At 41.7% G+C, this 23,930-nt stretch overlaps 3 protein-coding genes across 3 annotated transcripts in view; 2 read left to right on the top strand and 1 right to left on the bottom strand.

The window, feature by feature from the left end:
• Positions 1-1,486: 1,486 nt before the first annotated feature.
• atg9a (ATG9 autophagy related 9 homolog A) lies at positions 1,487-9,339 on the top strand. Its single transcript, XM_079216284.1, has 18 exons — positions 1,487-1,595; positions 1,750-1,793; positions 1,954-2,018; positions 2,129-2,278; positions 2,508-2,649; positions 2,746-2,886; positions 3,018-3,138; positions 3,321-3,496; positions 3,589-3,711; positions 3,975-4,162; positions 4,918-5,071; positions 5,665-5,844; positions 6,010-6,222; positions 6,340-6,572; positions 6,806-6,923; positions 7,092-7,365; positions 7,598-7,746; positions 7,842-9,339. The coding sequence occupies exons 1-18, from the start codon at positions 1,493-1,495 to the stop codon at positions 7,848-7,850; spliced, it is 2,583 nt and encodes an 860-aa protein (XP_079072410.1). The 5' UTR covers positions 1,487-1,492; the 3' UTR covers positions 7,851-9,339.
• Positions 9,340-10,276: 937 nt separating this feature from the next.
• On the bottom strand, positions 10,277-10,766 carry LOC306747556 (uncharacterized protein; the record flags this gene model as incomplete). The annotated part of the gene is made up of 2 exons (XM_079230613.1): positions 10,277-10,350; positions 10,688-10,766. The coding sequence occupies 2 exons, from the start codon at positions 10,764-10,766 to the stop codon at positions 10,277-10,279; spliced, it is 153 nt and encodes a 50-aa protein (XP_079086739.1).
• Positions 10,767-11,986: 1,220 nt separating this feature from the next.
• The window catches only part of pcnt (pericentrin), a gene marked incomplete at its 5' end in the record, with an annotated part of 36,387 nt that continues 24,443 nt past the window's right edge, over positions 11,987-23,930 (top strand). The window contains 18 exon segments of the mRNA XM_079228109.1: positions 11,987-12,034; positions 12,802-12,831; positions 15,074-15,250; positions 15,651-15,767; positions 16,842-16,991; positions 17,118-18,007; positions 18,107-18,463; positions 18,850-19,258; positions 19,484-19,900; positions 19,992-20,210; positions 20,511-20,606; positions 20,715-20,858; positions 21,186-21,414; positions 21,614-21,693; positions 21,794-22,082; positions 22,381-22,481; positions 23,261-23,372; positions 23,632-23,758. Coding sequence (XP_079084235.1) covers positions 11,987-12,034; positions 12,802-12,831; positions 15,074-15,250; positions 15,651-15,767; positions 16,842-16,991; positions 17,118-18,007; positions 18,107-18,463; positions 18,850-19,258; positions 19,484-19,900; positions 19,992-20,210; positions 20,511-20,606; positions 20,715-20,858; positions 21,186-21,414; positions 21,614-21,693; positions 21,794-22,082; positions 22,381-22,481; positions 23,261-23,372; positions 23,632-23,758 — 3,992 coding nt within the window.

Consider the following 23,930-nt stretch of genomic DNA (forward strand, 5'->3'; position numbering starts at 1 on the left):
CCTGCCTTGTCTTCGTACTTTGGACGTGTCTCTGCTAATTTACAGTTTGAAACAACCACCACACTCCTTTCATCTTGCTTGGGTTTAGCCGTGTGCTGTACTGTACTGCCTTCGAAAAGAAACGTGCCTTTAAGCCCCGTACCCACCGTCTGTTATGGTCCTAGATAACACGAAATAAAATGCCTCTTCCTTTTTCTTACAGCTGGTGATGTTGAGTAAATGGCAGAGCTGGAGAGGACGTACTGTTCTGCAATGGAGGTAAACTCGTTTCTGACCCTGACATGAGCCACATCATCGCTTTGAGACAGTGTATGGAGGTTAGACGTGTCCCCAGTTATCAGACCAGTAGGTTCATTCATAAAGTATTCTTCCCATCCACAGTAGAGACTACCTGACATATCTAACGATGGTCACTGGGTTTAGGGACAGTCGTCACACCATAATATTTAGTCATTAATATTTAGTCGCCTTTTTTCTTTTGCATTTCCAACACAACAGAACAGTCATTGCCATTTCAATACACATAATAAAATCATATAAATAGTAAATAATCAAAACAGTAATATTAGTAACAGTAGTTTATCTTATAGCAAGTATAAATGCTAACCTTTACATACCTCCACAGCTAAACTGACAAATACTTATGAATATCCTTCCTGCTGGGTGCCACCGTTTTGTCATCATTGTATTGGATATGTTGTTTGTACTGAAAACCATGTAATCTTGGTCTTGAGTCAATCTTAACCTTAATCTGAGTCTTTTTGTGAACTTCGGTGGTGTTGTTATCTATTTGGAAGCTTTTAGATTTAGCTGTGACACGACTATAACAGGTCTAGGGGCAGGGACCCTTTTCTATGATCTTTTTGGTTGGTTTTAGTTTCACTTAATAAGGTGAAACTTAGTCAGTTCAACTGATGAGGGCGGATGCAACCGAAAGAACTATACCACAAGTTTATATACGCAATAGATACTCATTTCCTTTGAACCACAGAGAATGTTCTTTGAACATTGTTATTGAATATTTCCAAGACCATCAGTCACAATGTACTATGCCTATGGGGCACAGTTTATATGTCTACCCTCTCCAAATTTAGTCTTGTGTGACGATTGTTCAGTTGCCTTTGTAAGAGGCCCTTTAATCAGGTTTTGAAGCCCTTAGTCAGCAAGCTCCAGGGTTGCTGCTCTGTGGCTAACTCTGACCTCTAATCTCCCTTCAGAAGGATCAGGTAGTATTTTCCTCAAAGGATTCATATTCATTCGTGAAAAAAAAACAGTCCAGAAGCAAGGCTTGTGTTGATGGGAGTGTTAAATGAGTTGATTATTAACATATCATATGTTAATAGTGGCCTATTTCACTCTTTTTTTTCCCTTCTTCTTCTTACCATGTTAACCACTCGTACGTATATCTTCCCTCATCTCTCCCTGCTGTTCTCTGTGCCTTAGTCTGTAGCAGTGGGCTCGGCTACTTGGTGAGGCTGAAGCTGCTGTCACGATGGCGCACTTTGACACAGAGTACCAGCGCCTGGAGGCGTCCTACAGCGACTCTCCGCCTGGAGAAGAGAACCTGCTGATGCATGTGCCTGAGGGAGCCAAATGTATGACATGCCGACACAAACCACAAACAAATCGCGAACTTATCACGCACAGAAACACACCATCCTCTTTTGCACTGATAGTGATGCCTAACAACAACAACAACAACAACAACAACAACACTGTTTCTAATTTTGTGATATATATTTTTTGCAGCCCAATGGCACCATATAGAAAACCTGGACCTGTTTTTCCAGAGAATATCCTTTGACATGGATTTGGCATGTATTCCTGATGTGTTATGTCCTGAATTCCCCTGACGCATGAATTGTGCTTCTTTGATTTTGCACCGTGAAAGTTTTAATACAAACAGGGTCGCTTACCTCCGATACATTTACAATTTTCCTTAACATCCATTACGTCTATAATCTGCACCAGAAGAATGGATTCACCTGCATGCTGCTGGGAGAGATCTTTGAGCTGGTGTATGTATCCTATCCATCAGCAACCGTGTTTTTGAGAGATTCTTGTGTCTGTCTGTAAGGATTTTGTATATGATGTTGTATGTTCTCCCCTCCTCTCTTTCTCCGTGCAGTCAATTGCTGTTTGTGGTTGGCTTCACAGTCTTCCTAGCTAACTGTGTGGACTACGACATTCTCTTTGCCAACAAGTTTGTAAATCACACTGATTCATCGAAAGTCACCTTGCCTGATGCCTTTCTCCCAGTGGACGTCTGCAGTGCCCGGTGAGTGTGACACCGTATTTAGTTAATGATTATTTCTTCTGCAAAGAAGCTGCGACAGTAATTTATTTGTGTCTATAGCTGAGGATAGGTGTGTGATTGTGTTTTTTAGATAATGAACAATCAGCACTCAAACATGAATGTTTAAGACTTTCTTAGTATGTCTGGAGAACATAATGCTGTTGGACGTATACATCTTTTTAATTATAAAAGTTAATATCTTCTCCCGCAGGATCCGGGATAATGCGTTTGTGATCTTCGTGTTAATAATCTCTGGGGTGTTTTGGCTACATCGCCTGGTCAAATTCATCTACAACGTCTGCTGCTACTGGGAGATACGATCCTTCTACATCAACGCACTCAAGATGACCATGGTGAGACAGGCAAAGTTATTTGTTTTAGAGGGCTATTGAATATTATATTTGCTGTTGTTGTATACATTCATTGTACCAACTTTTTTTCCTTTTCAGTCAGAACTTCCCTATGCAACATGGCAGGAGGTTCAGGCCCGGATAGTAGAGATCCAGAAGGAGCACCAGATCTGCATCCATAAAAAAGAGCTGACAGAGCTCGACATTTACCACCGCATCCTCCGCTTTAAAAACTACATGGTTCGTCCGTTTGTGATGACATCCTAATACCACTGTTTGGTTTCTGAACTATTCATGTCTGATGCAGCTACTTGCAAACATAACGAAACAGTGTGACCTCAAACTAAAACTTTCTTCCTGCACTTGTCAAGGTTGCCATGGTGAATAAATCACTCCTTCCAGTGCGATTTCGACTTCCAGCACTTGGGGAGTCTGTGTTCTACACCCGGGGTCTCAAATACAACTTTGAGCTCATCTTCTTTTGGGGGCCAGGTGCGTCCATGTTGATGATGTGATTAATTGTACATGAGCCAGCCTGTATTCGTCTGTCTTTGTTTGGTGTCATGTTCAGGTGAAATGAACCATTTGCATGCACACACTCATCTATTTGCCTATTTGTCAAGGTTTAGAATTACAAATGAGTATTCTTCGTACTTCCCTTGGTTGCTCTGTAGGCTCTCTGTTTGAGAATGAGTGGAGCCTGAAATCAGAATACAAGAGAGGAGGTAATAGGCTTGAGCTGGCAGACAAGCTCGCGTCCCGTATCCTGTGGATTGGGATTGCCAATCTGCTGCTGTGTCCAGTCATTCTGGTGTGGCAGATTCTCTACGCATTCTTTAGTTATACAGAGGTAAGTGGTTTGCATGCACACACAAACTTTATTTGTTTTTCTTTCTCATTTAGTACTCAAGACAATAGTCTGTTGTGTGTGTTTGTGCCTAGGTGATCAAGCGAGAGCCTGGTTCTCTTGGAGCTAGATGCTGGTCTCTGTACGGACGATGTTACCTGCGGCACTTTAATGAGTTGGACCATGAGCTCATGTCACGCCTCAGCAAAGGATACAAGGTCAGATGAGATAGTATCTTATCTGCTGCCATCAGTTGATGCTCCTTAGTTGCTTGTCCTCTGATACTTTTTTGATTTGTTTTAATACATTTTAAACATGTCTCTAAGTGGCAGTGCAAAACATCACTGAACAATATCATGGTTTCGTTTTAATATCATGCTCTTAACACTTATACTGGTGCCACTCGTCAACTGCCTGTAAAGTTAATAATGAAATCAACTTCCTCCCTTTTCTCTTCCTTTTGTTCCTTTGTTTCCTTCAGGCTGCATCCAAGTATATGAACTGTTTCCTCTCACCACTGCTGACGGTGGTTGCCAAAAATGTAGCGTTTTTTGCCGGTTCTCTTCTGGCGGTCCTCATCGCCCTGACCATCTATGATGAGGATGTTCTCGCAGTGGAACATGTTCTCTCATCGATCACACTGCTTGGAGTGTGTATCACAGTCTGCAGGTAGAGGATCAATGTCACACAAGTTGTTTCTGCTTTTCTGAACAAACAAAGAAAAAAAACGTGCAGAATTGATTTCATTATTTTATTTAACCAAAGCATTTTTTAAACACACAGATGAATCATTTGATTATTATTGGGGTAACGCACCAACAGTTATTGTTCAATGGGGAGGAAAAGTAGGGGGTGGGGAGACGGCAGTTGTATCATTGCAATTGTAGAAACAACTACAATAGTTAAAACATATCATTAATTACATGTAAATTATTACCACCGTCACAATGAAACTGATCTTAAATGGCAAACATCAGAATCTGAATATAAGACACAAATCTTCAACTCTGTGGGATGTTAGGGTTGTTAACCATGATCCATTTCTTTATTGCCCTTTTAAAGCTACCCAGACTTGTAATCCCTTTAATGCTCTCCTGCAGCTTATTCTGCTCTATAAGGATGAGTATAAGAGGGTTTCCTTCCTTAAGTAGCTCTTGATTGAAATAATTTGATCTCTGGGAACATCCCCGTGAATTGACTTGTGTAAAGAAAATCCAGTTCTATCTGTAACATTTTCTTTCGTACATTTAACAATCCAAGATATTCAAGAATCCATCAGAAATGTCGCAGGTATATTCTAAACTATAGGATTATTTATCAAGCACATTTCCACAAAGTAGTTAAATATTGGCCATTGATTTTGAACATCTTCAGCTGTAAGACTTAAATTATTTTCCACCACCTCTGTGTTTCTGTTTCTTCAGATCATTTATCCCAGATAAGCACATGGTGTTTTGTCCTGAGCAGCTGTTGAGGGTTATCCTTTCTCATATCCACTACATGCCTGACCACTGGCAGGGCAATGCACATAGATATGAGACTCGTGACCAGTTCTCCCAGCTCTTCCAGTACAAAGCAGTGAGTATGGATACTAAACTTATAGTATATATGATGGTTTCAGTTTCCCTGCTAGTGTGTAAACTGGCTTATGGATGCATTAAATACATCGTTCATGTGATTACTTACATCTGTGCTGCTTTTACTATAACAACTCAATATGCCTGCTGTGAAAAAGACCTATAGTTATTTTGTTAAATCCTCTCTGAGCATCTATTTCTATATCTGCTGGGGGTTTTTTTGAGAGAGAGAATATGATCTGAGTTTCTTTTCTCTATTGCTGAGCTTTACCCTCATTCAATTATTTGCATTCATATCTAGAGAGTAAAACTAAAGATTTCTGTTGTTGGTTCTCAAGAAGATTTGAGAATGCTGAGAAGCACCTTTTTTTTATCAAAATTTAAACGTTTTTGTTTGTTTTGATCCACGCTACACTCCCAGATTGTCCCAGCTGGTGGCATTTTTAATCTTACACATTGAAGTCAGTTCCTCAAGATTTCAATCAGAATCAGAATTTTACATAACTCACTAAACTTATGAATCAGAGGGATTGCTAAACCCTACTCGGCTACCTGAGTGTACAGTGTCAACCTTTCCCCTCTGTTTTCCTTAAGGTGTTTATTCTAGAGGAGCTGATAAGTCCAGTGGTGACTCCCATCATCCTGATCTTCTCTCTGAGGAGGAAGTCTTTGGAGATAATTGATTTCTTCAGGAACTTTACTGTGGAGGTGGTCGGGGTAGGAGACACATGTTCCTTTGCCCAGATGGACATCAGGCAGCATGGACACCCTGCGGTGAGGGACTGCCACATTAAGTGCAGCCACACAGACATAAACTGAGGAAGACAGACTTGAAAATACCTAAATGACTTATCTGTGTGACGTGCATTAGATTGAAATACAAGTGATTACAAGTCGGTGTGTATATCTGTGGGTTCACCCTCTCTCCTCCCTCTGTAGTGGATGTCAGCGGGGAAGACGGAGGCGTCTATCTACCAACAGGCAGAGGATGGGAAGACAGAGTTGTCTCTGATGCACTTTGCCATCACCAACCCCCAGTGGCAGCCTCCCCAGGAGACCACACACTTCATCAGCCAGTTGAAAGAGCGAGTTCACAGAGAGGCCACAGGGGTTACTTCTGACACACATCCACTCTTACTGTCCGAGTCAGAGGTACAGTGATAAACATACATTCATGCTTAACTATTACAGTGGTCCTAAGTTAAATTCCATCGTCAGAGGCAGAGGCATTTACTCTCTCTTGTCTCTTGCCTTTTCTCTCTCTTGCAGCCAAGGAGCCTCATTGCAAACCTTTTGGTGGGCCCCTCCACACTGACCTCCATTCATTTCGGCAGAGATAGCTCGTTGACCAATCATGCAGCAGCTGGCTTAAGTGATGGGGCATCTGCCTTACGCTCCCTCTCCCCAATCAGCAGTAGTCTTCATCTGAGAGGCAGCTTAAGTGCAACTCACAGGGCTTCGGGCCACACGTCAACCATGAGCAAAGCAATGGCTGGCTCTGGGTAAGTACATTCTCCTTCTGAATCATTGAGGTTACATCTTTCTGTACAACACTAAATATTAACTGAGCGGCTGGAGGCTAACTCACAGTTCAAAGTGCAAAATCTAAAAGAGCTGTGTCCTTATAACCTAGTTTAAATCACTACTCTTCTTTACTTGTTGTCATCTTGTCATCCCTATCGCCTCCTCGTCATGTCCACAATTTCTTTCTAATTTTTGCTTTCTCTTTCAATAGGACGGATGCCCGCACTGTGAGCTCAGGCAGCAGTATATGGGAGGGTCAACTCACCAGTTTGGTCCTGTCAGAGTACGCCTCCACTGAGATGAGCATCCATGCACTTTACATGCACGAGGTAAATGTGGGTGAGCATGTGTGGTAAGAGAGTAGAGGACATCTGTACGATGCACAAAACTGAATGTAGTTTGTTTCGCCACATTTGTCTTCTTATCCTGAATAGCTCACAGATCTTCTCCATCTTTGATCCGACCCATTCTTCCTCCTATCTATTTTTTCCCTGTAGCTACACAAGCAGCAGTCCCGTGGCGAGCTATCCCGTCACACATGGCACAGGCAGGACAGCGACGAAAGCAGTGACAGCATCCCTGATGAAGTGAGGAGTGAACCTAACCCTCACTCTAGACATTTCCCTCGCTCGCACACTTTCCCCACCACAGTTCCCAGTCCCAGTGCCATTCCCACTTCAGCTTCAGCCATCAGCAGTACCACCCTGGGCCAGGAGGGGGCGTCATCACACAACAGCAGCAGCCAGCGCCGTCATAGTGGATCCACCACAGGTGCCGACCTACCTTTTTGATTATCTCTCCATATTTCACACCACATGCTTGTGAATGTAATTCTTTTAAATGTAATGCCTTTTTAAAATATTGTTGCACTCATGACTTCTGTGCCACACAAAAAGCCCATCATCCACACATTCTTTTTAAGAGTTGAACTTACTTTTCTGATATTGCTACAATAGTTCTGCGCAGAAGTCAACTCTGCTGTCTATGTCCTTCTGTTATCCAGAGTCTTTTGGTGCAGGGGGGAAAGTAGTGAGGTCAGCCCGTGGCGTGCCCATGGGAGGGTGGGCAGAGGAGGGTCAGGCAGCACCACGACACCATGACACACTACCAGAGGAGAGCTCAGAGGATGATATGCCTCCTTACATACACAAGGTGAATGCTGTTTGTATGCGATTGGAAGGGCGATGGTAATTTGCCTGATGGCACTGCAAGTAAATTAAAACATTCTCCTCCTTCTCTCACTTTAGATTACATAACCAAGCTATGTGAATAAGTATCAGCGTCCCACAACTCCACAGAAATCCAGACACACATCCTCGACCTTCACCAAAACTTTTTTCCAAGACTTCCCATCGGATCTGACACAGATGGAGATGGACATGCGCAGGAGCGGTGTACCATGATACCTACAAACACTCCAGTTACGACTGATGCCACTATCAACCATTAAAAGATACTATTTGACTTACTACATGCCATAACAGGCCAACAGGGTAAATGTCTGAATTGTGGATCAGAAGAAGACCTACATGATCAAGTTATTCCTAATAGCCATTGATACCAACAGATTACGGTACACTCTTTTATAATGTCAAAAGATGACATAATGAAAGTGCACGTACTACAATGTGATCCTAATAATCCTAATTGTGCTATCTGTATTTTCCCCTCTTTTACAAATCAGATTATATGAAAGTGAAATTTGAAGAATGTCTCTCTAACAATAACAGCATTCACTAAAATGTGTTGAGAACGATGCTGGGAACACAATGTCTTTCATGGTGTGAATCTGTTATTGTACCAGCAGCAGGAGGCTATGCTACCCTGTGCTCTTCAAAACATATGAAGGCCTCTAATGGTATCAAAATCACCTGATTTACATTTTGTAATAAGATTTTAACTGATGGATTTTTTATTTCTTTCTGCATGTATTGCAAAACACAGTTCATGTGAGTTCAAAGTCTGGCTCCGTTTGCACAGATAGTAGTAGCCTGGTATTTACGCACACTGTGCACTGTATAAATAAATATTATCAGGTTATGTCATGCAACAATCATTCAACTTAATTAATCAAATTTACACAGTTAAAATGCCAACATGTTGTGATGTGTAGCCAGACATGCTGTATGCAAACACTTTCTAATCTGATTTAACCCAGGTTTTTATTGTTTACCATTCATTGTTTTTCAACAGACTCACGACAGGGTGCAGCAAAAAGACAAGACTATTTTAAGCATGTATATTGACTTCTGTGCCATTAAAAAATAGCCTCAAGCACAAGTGCATGACCATCATAAACAGATTCTTCTAAAAAATTCAAACTCATCCCACAAGAAGAATGACCATCCTCCACATCCTGCTAATTCAGAGCATGACTTTCCCCTGGTCTCCTGTCATTAAGCCGCAATTCTTGAAAAGAAGAATTAAGCACTTTAATAATCTGTTAATGGAGAGGGTGTCACTTAACTTGGATTATTTGTATGTGTATTTTTGTATGTATGTATATTTTAATTATTTTATTTATCAAAGGGATGTGCCATGATGATTGAACGTTGTGAATAAAAGTTTAGTTTTCTGTTGTGGACTTGGATGGGGATAAATAAGCACTATCACACTGCTACCTTAATATGGCTAAAGGAGGGGATGCATTGCTTCAGTGCTATAATGTTAGATTCATGATTGTGCTTTTTTTGTAATACATCTTGTCAAATACAATTTTGTACAGCTGTAAATTCCTTCATTAAAGACAAGGCAATGGTGCAATGGTTTTGTGTGTAGACTGAAAAAGCAACTGCAAAAACAGCATAACGTGGATAGGGACTTAAATGAATATGCATATATTTAGTTGCCTTTTACATTTGCGTTAGCTTAGCCTAAATTAGCATACGACGGCTAACCAGAGTATTGTAGGTTGCTAGATATTGTTCGCTGCTAACGACATTCGTTGCTAACCCTCAAACATTAGACGCTTTCGAAGCCCGGATAGCTCAGTCGGTAGAGCATCAGACTTTTAATCTGAGGGTCCAGGGTTCAAGTCCCTGTTCGGGCGACTGACTTTTTCTTTTGCGTCCGATCTTCACTTTAGAATCTCTCTGGAAGTAGAGCATGCAGGGCATCGGGCATCCATTCCTAGGGTCAGGGGTTACGATTCCGGTTCGGGTGACGTTTATTTTTGACCTGGGTCCCATCTCCAATTGCTCTATGAAGGAACTCTCAACACTAATTTAACAACTAGTATGTTATACATGTTTACCATGGAGTGATGAGGTTAGCTCCGTATGAATGCGCCACAAATATAACTTAAATAGCAAGTAAACATACTTTTTTGATGCTATTCATTGCTAAATTAATCTGTGGGATCACTGTGTGGTCATAGTTGGTGACGAGCAAGCATGTAAAAAGTTGGTTAATGATTATCTGCCATTCATACATTTTGGAAATTTTCGAGAAAAATAAACTTTTTCACGAGACATAATTCCATTACTGCACGTGCAATGTGCTCCTATCTAACTTTTTTTGTTCCTTTTAGAATGTATATGTTTGACCACTCTTATGCAGTCGTCCATGGTCTCTCTGATAACGGGGACTCTCAGAGAGAAATCCGAGTCCTCTAAAGACACACACAAAACAAATGATTAGTTGAAATACTAGACACAAAATACATGTGTGCTCTCAGTGAACCTTACGCATGGAGTGGTGGGAGTGTGAACGGGGCTGTTTCATGTTGTACCGAGGGTATCTGTCCTCCTGCTTGTCCTGTTGGGACAGATGACGCCTCTGGTGCCGATGTAGGGGGGCTGATGGGAGGCAGCTGTGGAGCTGCAGAGCTTGTACCTAGTGATGATGATGATGATGATGATGATGATGATGGACAGCACATCCTTTTCGTTTAACAGCTGGCCTTACAAAAATAGGGTTCCTGGTATCTGTCCTGAAAACACAAATTTGGGACTTTCTTGAGAGACAGAGATGACAATGTTGTAAAGGGTCAGAGTTGAGGTTTTGTGATTTGTCTTTATCTGTCATAGGGTGTGTGTGTGTGTTTGTGTAACTGCACAAGATACGTAGTTTGTGGGGCACAATAACAGGGCACTCCAGGAGGCGACATAGGTCATAATGATCATTATGATCTGATGCATCTGGGCATATTGCATCAGCATCAATTCCACCATGTCTAACAGAAAAAATGCACAAAAGCAGAAAAAGAAGAATGTTGAACTATTTCCCTTGAGAATACAAATTACCAAAGTAAATTAAGATCAAGCAACATCTTCCCGCCTTAACAAATTAGACTACAGCCTCTCACCTACCTTCTACAGCAGTTTGAGTCTTGTCATTTGATCAACCATAGATGGGCCATGCTTAAAGATTACACAAGTGTTATTGTAACATTTTCTGTGTGCTGGAATGAACATGATTGCTTGAAATACGAGACAAACATACGATGCAAGCATCTGCTTTTAATGTCTAATTTACCTGAACTCTTGACATTTTGAGTCCCACAGACTTGGTGTACACCTGTGTGTTTGTTTGAGTCAAGATTAAAGCCAGACGGTGGTTTCTATGGGAGACACCTGTTTACCACTGGCACTTTATTATGACCTGCATTATACTGAGAAAGAGAAGAGGGAGTGAGACTTTCAACATCAAATATCCTCACCTAATTAATTAAAATCCCATTTGCTATTGGTTGAAGATCATTTTTAAAGACTAAGTCCACGAAAAGCCCAAGCTACAGGTACAGGTACAGTCACGCACTGTGAATTAGCAGATATATTCTGCTTAGTTCAGCCTATATTCAGCATTTCTTTCAATTAGAAACCTATATATAAAATAAGATCACAATTGTCATGGTTTGAATAAATCTAATGTGAATGGTGGTAACATTTTAACACAGTTTTTAAGACATACTTCATTGTATCCACACCATAAATTACGCTGTTCCATCGCCATAGAAAGCCAGGGAAGGACTCACTACATTTACTTTCAAAACAAAGAAGTGAGTGACGGTATGGTTTGTATGAGCCTTTCCTGATTGGCTATAAAATCCGTCAATCCAAGACAAAGCGATTTCATTGGTCAACTTGCTTCTATTTTTTGAACGAAGTTCAAGCTACTATTGGAATATATTTAAGCGAAGCTAACACCATTGGCTGAATATGTGGTATTCAGTAATTTGATTGGTCCGTCCGTCCAGAGGAACTCGATAAGGGCGGAGTTTAGATAACTTGGCGGCCATATTGAATAGTATCTGTTGACAGTTGTGTGTGTCTAAAGGAAGCTCAAAGATTTTGTTTTAGCCAACTTGTGCTACAAGTGAAGGTCTGCTGTGCTTTTAAGTGGGATGAGGACGTATGTCATACACATTTAATGGTTTTATTTCAGCCCAGAGATGGATGACGATGAACGGCAAAGGAAACTAGAAGCTGGAAGGGCGAAGGTTTGTCGCTAACATTTAACGTACGCTAATACTGAATGCTAGCAGTTAACGACAGCCAACTCTTTTGTCATAGCTTTGTGTTTGTCCACTGTTAACTAGCTTCATCTCCAACGTGATTGTACGTTTGGTTTATCGTTGCTTAGATTCCATTTGCTTGTTAAACTACAACGTTGCTCGTGACTTTATTCATTTGCCGCGCATATGTCGCGGGTTGATCATTAGCTGAGGTTGCACACAGCTAGCGATAACAATAATATGTATGGAGTAGCGTTAGGGTCATGATGGACTAATGGTTTGAATCACTTCTTGGTTTATATACACTGAGAGTCCAGCAGCTACAGAAAGATGCACGTATCTACAAAGAAGAGGGAAAGGTGTCTTACCTGTACAATAGTTTGATTCAGCCTTAAACAATGAAATGACAATTTACAATCTCCAAGGTTGGTTGTTGATCATTCTCATTATTTTCTTTTAATAAGATAGTATATAGTTTTATCTAAGTGACTCTTACAAGAACAGATTATATTATGTTCTTAAGATATAGGGCATTAGTTCTCCAGTCTATGAACATAGCTACTTTTTTACAGCACCTGTTTTTACATCGGTTGGAGGCCATATTTAGTAATGGGCCAATCTTAACACTTAAGAATGGCCTCCCCTTTATTGACAACCAGGCCACGTTCTCTTAACAACTAGGTTACTAACTTGTTCAAAGTAGCTTATTGATTTGCATTTCTCAACTGAACCACTGATATTCCTTATGACAGAAATCCTCCACTATGCCCAGAAGCCAGTCGGTAAGTATATAAACTGGTGACTGGCAGAGACGTTTGGGATTGTGGGTTAATGGACATTTATTTCTTTGGGATTTAGGTCTTCTTGCTTTTTGTTTTGATTCTTGTTGGTGTGCAATCAGTGCTTTCTTTTTTCTTTTCTGCGCCATAATATGATTGCTGTCAGTTTGAGATTTAGGCCCACTGCTTTTAACAGATAGACTCCATACCAATTATCAAGACTGCAACCCTGAAAGGAAATCGTGTTTTTCATTTGCAATTTCAATGTCTAATGCAGTTACGCACCTTGCATTCACTGTCATGCTGGTTGCAGGCCATCAGGTGGTGCAATGAGCCCGTGGGATTTGGCAAGGTTCAACATGTTGAACTATCATCTCACATGAATGGTGTTGCTATGGTAATGCAGTGCTGTCAATTGCCTTTACCGTATTAGGTGCAACAAAAAGCTGAGATTTATTTTTCACTCCAAAAGCGAGGCATGTATGTGTACAAATTACACACATACATAAAATACTGTAAGGGTGTTTCTTTTGTTGTTGACATTTTTTGTTGTTGAGAAGCATTCAGCAGTGCAGTAACATCCGACGTGGCCACAATAAGCTCCATCTAGCCGGTTAGTCAGACTCTTAAGTAGCGCAGAAACGGCCTTGGGCCTAACAACGCTCATCTGGCCAATATTTCTTTCTGAGATGTGATGTGTGTTGTGGCAGGTGGAGGGGGGTGAACAGGGTGACGCAAGGACATGGCTGGGGTGAGGTTTTAAGCAATAATGGGTATGAAAGCAGATGAACAATGGCAGGTGGGAAGAGATGTAAGTGTGGTGAAGGGAGGGATTGTTTTCCGCAAGCTTTTGTTTTTTTTGAGTCAAAAAGGGAAGATGGTGTGGTGGTGGATGCATTGCATGCTGCTAAATTAGAAAGCAAAGCAAATCCAAAATGTGTTTTTTATAATCAGGTTAAACATTGGCTCACATGCACACCGTGTTGTCATGCACATGCATGTGACTCATCACACAAAGCAACAAGTAGCTCTCCCGGTGCGAAGCAATCTCAGTTTGAATTGAGCATGCACACTGATTCTGCTCGCCACACACAGAGCCCTGTCTCCTCCTCCACGTGAATGCATCTCCCAGTCTCCACCCTCTTCCCTTCGCCTAGACGCATGCCAGCTCCTGTAGAGAGTTTGTGGATCCCTCTGCACTGTACGTTGGCTGTGGCAGGGAGTTTTTAGGATGAGAAGATTGGTACAGTGTGCTGGTGCCCACAGACTGCAAGATCTACATCTGGACAGTGGAGAAACTGCCTTGATGAGAAAGAATTGACAGGTCTGACCACAAACGAGGAAGGAAATCGATGATTTACTGTCAGTTATTGATGGCGGGATTCACGAGGGTCTCTGTCACAATGTGGACGCTGTAATCTGATTTAAGCTGCTTAAAGAAGAGGGATCGGCAGAGAGAGAGAGAGAGAGAAAGAGAGAGAGATGAAAAGAGGAATGTGTTGCAAAGAGAAACTGCCTGAGATGGATTTCTACCAAATCATTCCCGCTGGAGTTCAAGCAAAATACTGTGACTTGTTTGTGGATGATGTTTTTCCACTGGGATTTAACTTTATGAGTTCAAATTCTTGATGTATATATTTTTCCCCCTCATGATTTCGGAGTGGATTTTGTGATCCTTCAAAAAACTCTTGTCAACCAGTTTCTTCAGCTCTGACTTTTCCACATGCCAGAAAATTAAAAGACAGACATGGATCTATACTTAAACAAATCTTTAAACCTTGTTCTGTTTTTGCTGTGCTGAGAGGCTGTCCAATGTGTGTCACTAAAATCTGCCGTTCTCATGGGTTTGATGGAGCTCTCTGGAGATTTGAGAATATTTAGCAACGTCACCTCAGTTTAAACTTGGACTGTCAGGCAATGGTGTAGCCTATTTTTGATATGAGTTTGGGATTTCTTCTTGCTTCATTGGGCACTGTCTTTTTTGCTGCACAACTCTGACTCATCAAAATAAGGGCTACCAAATCTATTTTCTTTTCCACAGTGGGGACTATTAACAACTTATACGCCTATTTATTTATACTTTGCATAATGATTTCAAACTTTTATAACTTTTTCAACTGGGAGAAATCTGGACTCTAGTTCCCTCTCACCCATGACCCCTGAGCAGCACCATGCTGATAGTGTGGTGGTGCTCAGTGGTCCTGACCTACGTGTCCGTCTACCTCTCACTGTCTTTCCTGCGCAGCTTGCTAGCTTCCGACAGAAGCGGGCGCAAGGCGACGGTGCGGGGGCGCCGAAAAAGACGCAGAAGAGGAAGGGCAAGGCTGTCTCGCAGAATGACGGAGCAACGCAAGGCCGCCCCGTAGGACCAGCACTTTCCTCAGCCAATGACGCGGAGCTGAACGAGAAGACCAACCATGAGGTACACCGCTAACCGCATCAAGATAATCAGTCATGCATAATTAATAGACTGATAAAATCTGATTTGTGTGGACCATTGCTGGTCATTTTCATTGCACAATTTGCTTTACTACATCACTCAAAACTCAGTTCATGGGTCACACTGCCTGACCTCCAGTATTTGTCTAATTTAGTTTGCACACTGTACGTTTTACCAAGTGGTCTGTGCCCCTGCTCCGTTAACATATATTATAGAAATGGGTCACTAACCATTATGTTGCCTGTGGGGCATGTTGTCATAGCAACATGGTCAGGATTAACTGTGGCACCCTTTACTGAATTTTTCAAAGGGAAAGCGTATTACACATGGATTATAATGACAAATAAAAAAAACGTATTTCTAAAACTATTTAATCCTTTAGGAACCCCAGAACCAACAACCGGAGGATCAGCCCCCCACCCTGGAGCGAAGACCGTCGCTTGTGAAAGATTTTAGAGACGGCGAACTAGTTTCACTCACTGGCAAAGAGCAGCTCAAGGTAAACAGTTTGTTGACATTTACATATATGTTGCTTTTAGGGTATGATATACATTTTTCATAGTGCATGTTGAAGCATTGGGATACTTGTATGTCTTCTACTTAGTTCCATGTGACTTTATCTGGCTGTTACTGTTCAAGACTTACCTGGGCTTAGGTACGACTCGATGACTAGCAAATGAGAAGCATGAAGATGGGTTTAATGTCATGAAATGCATGCTTAACATTATAATCTTAGGCTCTGAATTCTCACATTGGAAACCGGTCTCTGAACCTAATCTATAAATCTGTGTTACTGTTTACATGCCGTGGTGGCGTGTATGAGGGTTTTGTTTAGAGTAATTTGTTTTCATGCTTTGTTTACCCATAAGACAATGGGAGTTTTTTTGTGATATTGTTGTGTGTATGATTTTAAGATGGTGTGTGTTTATGTTTTTTCATCAGCAACCCATGGGGAATGTAACTGTCTGCTCTTCTGCATGGCTGCTTGGCTGCACTGATCTAAAAATACAGCATAGCTCCTCTATATTATGTATGTGTTGAGAGGAATACATTTAAACTAGGTGTTTCAAATTGTGGACATGTTTTAAATGCTTAAAGTTAGGGCTGCACAGTTGATTCATTTTCAATTAACTATTTATAATAATTGTTAAAGGTGAAATGTGTCAAAATACCATTATATATTAAATAAATGTCCTGGCCTATTCATCATATTTTACAGACTAAAGCAATTGCTTTGTTAAGTGCAGATCCCTGCAAAAATGACACCATAATAATTTTAATAAGGGTTTTCAATGAAGAGAATGATGATGTAAAAATGATCATTCCCTCTTGCAAATCATATCGCACTTACAATATCAGTCACAATAATCACAATTAGACATTTCTTTTTCCAAATTGCTCCATTTTAGAAGTCTTAAAATGTTTGTCTTTTGTATACAGTTTCTTCGGATACTTTGAGCAAATACTTATTATTATTTTATTTTTTTCAACAAGGACATTTGTCTTATTTTGTACTTATTTATGGATGTCTATGCTATACATAATCCAACCCATACATGTATTGCACTTGCAGCAGCTCCAGCAGGCTGTGGAGAAGCGTAATGAGATAATTGCTCGGCTCAGCTCCAACCTGCAGGACGCCCTAGCCAGCAGAGACCAGGTTCAACTGGAGGCACAGTCACTTGCTGGACAGATTCAGGCGCTACAGAAACAGCTCCAGCAGGTACGTGCCACTCAAAGCTAAATCTGTGGCAGCACTTCAGGATTATTGTTGACTAAAAATAAGCACATCACTATTCATGTGCACAGCAACTGAACTTGCATATTCTCTGAATTATCTTTCACACAGACCAGTGTAGAGTTTCTGCGCATCAAAAGCCAGTCGGGGGCTGAAGCCCTCAACACTCCACAACAGCACCAGCATGGCCAGTGCTCCCAAGATGCAGACCTCCATTATAAGAAGGAGGCACCATCGGAGGTATCGGGGAGTGCAGGTCCTGGCTCCCAGTTAAGTGTTGAAGGCTTTAGCACCGACGGTGAGACCGCCACTGTTCTCCACAAATTAAGGGCTGAGCTGGAAGAAGAAAGGCAGAACAGCCAACGCTTATGTGCTGAACTAGTGGAGGAGATGGAGAAACACCAACATGTGCTTTCTTTACTGGATATGGAGAAGAAAGGCAGGGAAGAGGAGCAAAAAGAGCGGGTGGCACAGCTACAAGACCTTCAGACTCAGTTGAACTTAATCCAAACTCAGTGTTTCGAGATGCAGCAGTACAAAGAGGAGAAGGAGAAGCTGGACAGAGAAGTGCTCGAGCTGAAGAAAAGGCTTCAGGAGGACAACGCAGAGGAGGTGGCCAGCTCTGCTCTCCGTCTCCAGAGACAGGAGGAGGAGATGCAGAAGCTCAGAGAGGAGCACAAAGAGGAGTTGGAGGGAGTCAGGCAGCTGTTGGAGGCAAGGGAGAAAGAATTGAAGTTTAGAGAGGAAGAGGTCATCGAACTCAAAGCTTCTAAGAATCGGCAGAACCAAGCGAAAGCTGGTTTTAGTTGTGAGGAAAAGATGAGCATAGATGAGGCCAATCTGGAGAGCGGACTTGTGGAGGACGGCATGAATGTATCAATACCTGGGGATATTCTGATGGAGCGCTACCTGTCTTCAGCTCCTCCTGCACTCTCACAATCTTCATTGGTCCATGAAAGCTTTGAACACTGCAGTCAGCTGGACCTCTCTGCAGACTACAGGTTAGAGAAATGCTAATTGCCATTGGTGTGTGTTTGTTTTTCTTCTTCTTTTTCAGGCTAGTTTAATCCCCTTATTTGTCTCTGTGCCTCTCTTTACAGTTTTGAGCTGAATAGTGAGGTGTTGGGAGATGAGCCTCTGTTGTCAATTTCAAACCGCTTCCTCGAAGAAAGCGTCAACCTCCACAACACCTCTACCCCACAGGGTTCACCTGGCATTCCTGTGGCTGACAATTCTCACCCTCAGTCTCCATCGCAGTGGCTCCACAACTCTTCCGGCGAGCTGGAGATGAGTAAACTCTCTGAGGAGCAGTTTGAGGAAACTGACCTGGAAAAAGAGCTGCTGAATCAGCAGTGTGGGGAGCTCCGTGAGGAGCTGGTTTTCAAGGACAGGGACTTGAATGTGTTAAAGGAGGAAGTCGTCAACGGTGCTGAAGAGCTGGAGGAGGCCAGGAGAAGGTAATGAAGTTAATTAAGGAATGTGGTTCATTTGGTTTTCCTCCTGATGAATGTGTTTGTATTTATTTCTTTTATTATAATATTATAAATGAAGTATTTCTTGGTCTTCACATACCTATAGTTTGTCTTTGCAAAGTTTATTTGTGAGGTTAAATGTTTCAACAAAATTTCCACCTAATAAAAAAACGTGCCACTGCTAAATAGCTCTCCTTAAATTGAATCGTAAAAGTTACAATCTGTTAACTTAATTTCCTCTTTTTCTTCTATAAACTCCTCTACGAGTATCCCATCCAAAGTGACCATACGTTTCCATAAGTTGCTCAAAGTTTTTCCACAATTTGAATCAACTTGATAACTTTTTTTTTAAACTATCTTTGTTTGGTCAGGTGGGCCCAAGTAACAGAAGAGCTAAAGCAGGCGCTCTGGGAACTTGAAGAAGAGAAGGATAAGAGGAGACATGCAGAGGAGGAGATTAACTTGAAAGCCCATGATCAAGACAACCTGAAGAACAAACTCAGTGCCTTAATGGAAGAAAGAGGAAAAAAGACGGCAGTAATGTTGATGGGAAAGGATGCTGCAGAAACCTCCCTGCTGGTTCTTGCTACCTCTCCTTCAGAAGGGGGAGATGAACCTGTAGGGGGGCCAACAAATGATGAGGAGAAGGAGGCTGCCCTCCTGTCTCATCAAAAGCAACAGGAGCTGCTGTTTTTGTCTCTGCAGGAGATAATGCAGACTGCAATCTCTGCCAAACAGAGCCCGGAGGGCAGTGATGACAACCAGCTGCAAACACTACAGGTACACCAGTATGATAAGTGGGTTTGTGTTGACAGTTTTATAGGAATGTAAACATGCTAGTCTCTGTAGGCAGCTTACCCAACTCAATTAAGATAAATGGAAGGAATACTATACAGCAGCAGTTATTTGTTTGTGCTTCAATGTTTAAACAGGTGCAAGCAATGAATTTATGAGGAAAAATTACTATAATGTAAAACAATAAATTCCTTTCTTCCTTTTCCCAAGGCTCAATGTGAATTTCTCATGTCGGAGCTGGAGAAGACAAAAACAACGCAAGGAACCATTCCAGCCTTATTAGGTCAAAGGACTATGAAGCTGGGCGAAACATTAAAGGAGCTCGAAACTACTCGTGCACAATTTGTAAATATTCAAACCGAAGTGGAAAGATTGCGGGAAGAGCTGGAGAAGAGCCGAGGCAGACTGGACAGTGTTGAGAAAGAGAAGCATGAACTGGAGTCACAGATCATGTGTTTGAGACAAAACCTGTCCAACCTGGAAGAGGCCCAAACCCAGGCAGTGCAGGAGAGGGAGGAGTACAGGAGAAAAGAGGAGGAGATGGATGACCGGATTCAGAAAATGGAGCAAGTCTTGGAGGAGGAACTGGAACAGTTTGAGAGCATAATGAAAGCAAAGGATGTTGAGGTGAGAAATATGATGTCCTATTAGTTGATTTATTTAGCTATGTTAGAACTACTGTCAAGAGATTAAAATTATGGACAAATATGTTTTACAGTTGGTTGAAGAGAAGGAGAAATGGGAGGAAGAGATACAGGAGAAGGACAAAGATCTCATGGATGTGAGGCAACAGCTGGAGGAGCAGAGAAGGGAGAGGCAGGAGGAGGTGAAAGCTCTCCTGGAGAAGCAGCTCATGGCTGTTGAGGAGGCTACAGAACGCCTCAAGACGTCTCACCAACAGGAGATGAAAGATATGAAGGAGAAACATCCACAAGAGGTGGGGATTAAAAACTTCCATACCACCTCACGATTGCTTCCCTTTAGTTATTTTTGTGTGTACTATATATTTATGTAGACGGTATATTACATGCTGCATAACATTATATGTTGTGGTGCTGCTGAAACCCACATTGACAATATGTTGTATATGTGTTGTTGCTTAGTTAGCAGAATATCTCAAACTCTTTCAAAAGGCTTTTTTTCCTCAGCATTGTAAAAAAGGGCTTTAAAATTCTTTGTGTGATTGCTTTCTAGGCTTGTAATTTCTTTGACCTGTTTTTTTCCCATAAATTCTTAGATTTCTGAGTCCAACAATCGCCTGCAGTCAGAACTACTGAAGCGGCAGGCTGTTATGGAGGAAGAACAAAAGAGACAGATCAGCCTCATCAAACAGGTATCAGAATTGACACATCTGAACACTCTCAGTAAGACTTACTACAGTGAAATATCCCATCGTTAAGTTATTTAACATTATATTATAAATCATTCTGTTTTTCCCCAGGTGACTGAGCGTGAGCATGAGAGGATGGTTTCAGAGCTGACTGCCAAACACAATGATGAGCTTAGTCACCTGAAGATGGAGGTGTCCTTGGAGCTAAGGGAGAGCATGGAGGCCGCCCACCAGGCTGAACTGCAGCAGGCGCAGGTATATACTGTGTGAGCATGCAGCACAAAACATCTTCAGCCATGTCTTATAGCCGTCTCCTTAGCGTTTTTCCTCATAGCCAAGATCAATTTTGTCACTGACGTTTCTCAATGACGTTAGGGGCGTAGGAATTTAATTATATTTTTACTAAATTGGCATGGGGGATAACGGATGTCTGTTAAATGTTAATATTTAAAACACACAACTGTCTTTTACCCCAAACACTACAAGACTCTAAAAAAGCTCTTGCACAAAACCGTACCACAAACTTTATATACCTTTTTACTTGTATTTACCTTTTACTTCATACTTTTCATTACCTTTTAGGTCCAACAGAACAGCGATCTTGAGGCCTTGCGTTTGAGTCTAACTAACGTCCACATGTCCCCGCTGGAGCAGGAGTCGTCTCTCGCCAAGGTCCAGAGCTCCATGAGACAGACCTTTGCCCAGGAAAGTGCACTTCTGCAGGCTCGGCATCAATTAGAACTGGACCAGATCAGACGGCAGAACCAGGAGCAGCAGGAGAGACTGTGTGAGCTGCACCAACAAGACATGAGTGAGTTTCAGTTGTTCAGTGTTATTTTTTTTTTTACGAGTCCCTGTAGGTGCACTTAACATGTGTGCCATTATGGATGTGTGGGAGTCACACTCATTCTTTAGAAACATGTTCAGGGCAAAGTAGAGCACAATAACAGATGTAACCTTCAAATTATTTGACGTGGGTGAATCTTTTCATTTGCATTGTGTATGCTCAGGTGAGTTAAAGCAGCAGTGGGAGACTCATGTTGCCCAGGAGAGAGCAGCCATGGCGGAAGAGCAGGCCAAAGCGATACAGGTCTTTTGATTACTGTGATTTGAAAGCCATTTTAAACATCTGTACTGCTTTTTTAATTATTTTGGAAGTGTTACCATATTGAATTTATCTTGGTCATCAGGCTCTACGGTCACAGTGGGATAAGGAAGCTGAGTCGAACCTCCAGACGTCTCTCTCAGAGACCCAGAGCAGTCTTACTGCCACCCAGACGGAGCTCGCCAGCACCCGTGCCTCCCTCACCCAGACCAACAAAGCTCTAACTGAAGCCCAGACGGCTTCGTCCCAGACCCAGACAGAGCTGCGGGAGTCACGGGCCAGGTTCCAGGAACTCAAGGCCTCCAGTCAGGAGCAGAACCAGAAACTGGAGGAGGAGCTGAAACAAGCCTGGACTGACAGGGATGCTGCTGCCCGTGAGTTGCCTCCCCTCCTAAGTGCTTACGTTCACTAAGACTGACAAATATAAATTCATTACTTTAATATTGAAAACATATCATTTTAATCTATCTTCTGCATGGAAATACACATGGGAATATAGAATATCATTCTGGCTTTCTTTTTTTGGACTACCTCATTTGTGTCTGCCAATATTAGAGTTTTGTAAAATAATGAAATATCCGTGGGTTACACTATGCATACTAGTCCATGTATTTTGTTTTCTAATTTATATAAAATGTATGTTTTTCTCACTCTGTTGTTTTTGCTGCTTAGGTGCTGTGGAGGAGTTGGTTTCTAGTCATAATGCATTGCAGAAGGACAAAGAGCAGCAAGCACTCCATCTAGAGGAAAAACAGCAGCAACTGCATCTAGAGGTGAGTTCACTCAAAAAAAGACAAACATGTTGTTAAGTTGCCACTTATTTCTCATTTCAGTCCTCACGCCTGAATTTTAAGTAATGGAATGTCATACATTTTTAATTTGATCAACATTTATATTTATTTAATTTACCTATTGATAAATGATAGGAAACTCAAAGCTTCAACTTGAAATCTACAATACAGTAAGTTTACAGAAGGTGTGGTTCCATTCACATATTTGTATGCACATTTTGAAAAGCAAAATTTTATAAAACGTCCTAAATTGCGCATTACGTTTTATACGCTCACTTGAGTTGATTTTTGCCTTTATCGAAAAAGAGATGTTGCGTTAAATGGATTATGGAAATGCTTTTCCAAATATAGTACATACTATAGAGAGAGCGCGCATTTAAACCACATGACTGACAGTTGTTTCTGCTGTCGCTGTCTTCCCCGATATATTCATCTTCCGACAACATGAAACCTGGCAGGCTAGCTCACAAGTATCAATTAAAACTTGCTCAATTTAATTCCTGAAGGCTTATCTCCATTTGTATTTCGTGGCTCGGCCAAGGCAACTTGTTTTGTTTCTAGTTTGCAACTCCTGCTCTGTTTCTTGGCCGACTACAGCTGTGTGACGCTTAGCCTTTATCGCCAACCTATGGTGAAACTACGCAGCCGAGTTTATGCGCCCCAAAGCAGTTAATGGAATGACACATTTCAAAATGTTTTTTTTTTTTTTTTTTTTTAAAAGGGAACTCCTCTTGTAACAACAATTCTTCTCTGTAAACTAGGTTTTGCGCCTTCAAGAGGAGAAGTCCTCGCTAAAAGAGAGGTCAGAACAAGAAGTAGGTCAGCTGTGGACCCAGCTGGAGAGCATGAGGGCCAGCCGCCAAGAGTTGGGAGGTGAGATTTATACAGCTTGACATCTGCTTCACAATGCTGTATTTTAATCTCCTGCATGTATTTAAATACTCTCAATTAAAATATTCAAAATGTCCCATGTACAAGGTGTAGAAAACATGTTACTGGCTGCTGGCAATGGCTGTTGTCTGTGATGTGGAATGGCACACAGAGGAAAATAGAACTCGAGTGCATGTTTTGTAATTTCCATTACTGTGCGCTTACCTTTTTCTGTCTCTGTTGTCTAACCTTATTTTCTCAGAGCTGAAGGAGCAGCTGCTCGCTCGCTCATCTCGTGTCGAAGACATGGAGCGCCTGAAGACAGAGTTTAATGAACAGAAGCGGGAAATCAAAGAGCACAATGAGGCTGAGCTGGAAAGCCTGAGAAGGTATGAGAGCACAAACCGTCACGTAGGCACACAGTCTGGACGCATTTGTTCTCACAAAAGTCACTGCCTACCTGCCTGTCCAGCTTTGAAATGTGATGTTTAGAACAAAAACTACTATTAAAACTGGTGGTTTATCCCTTTTGTGGTTTGTTTTGGCCACAGTCTACAATAT

The sequence above is a fragment of the Taurulus bubalis genome (assembly GCF_910589615.1).
Source record: "Taurulus bubalis genome assembly, chromosome: 1".
Classification (NCBI taxonomy): Eukaryota; Metazoa; Chordata; class Actinopteri; order Perciformes; family Cottidae; genus Taurulus; species Taurulus bubalis.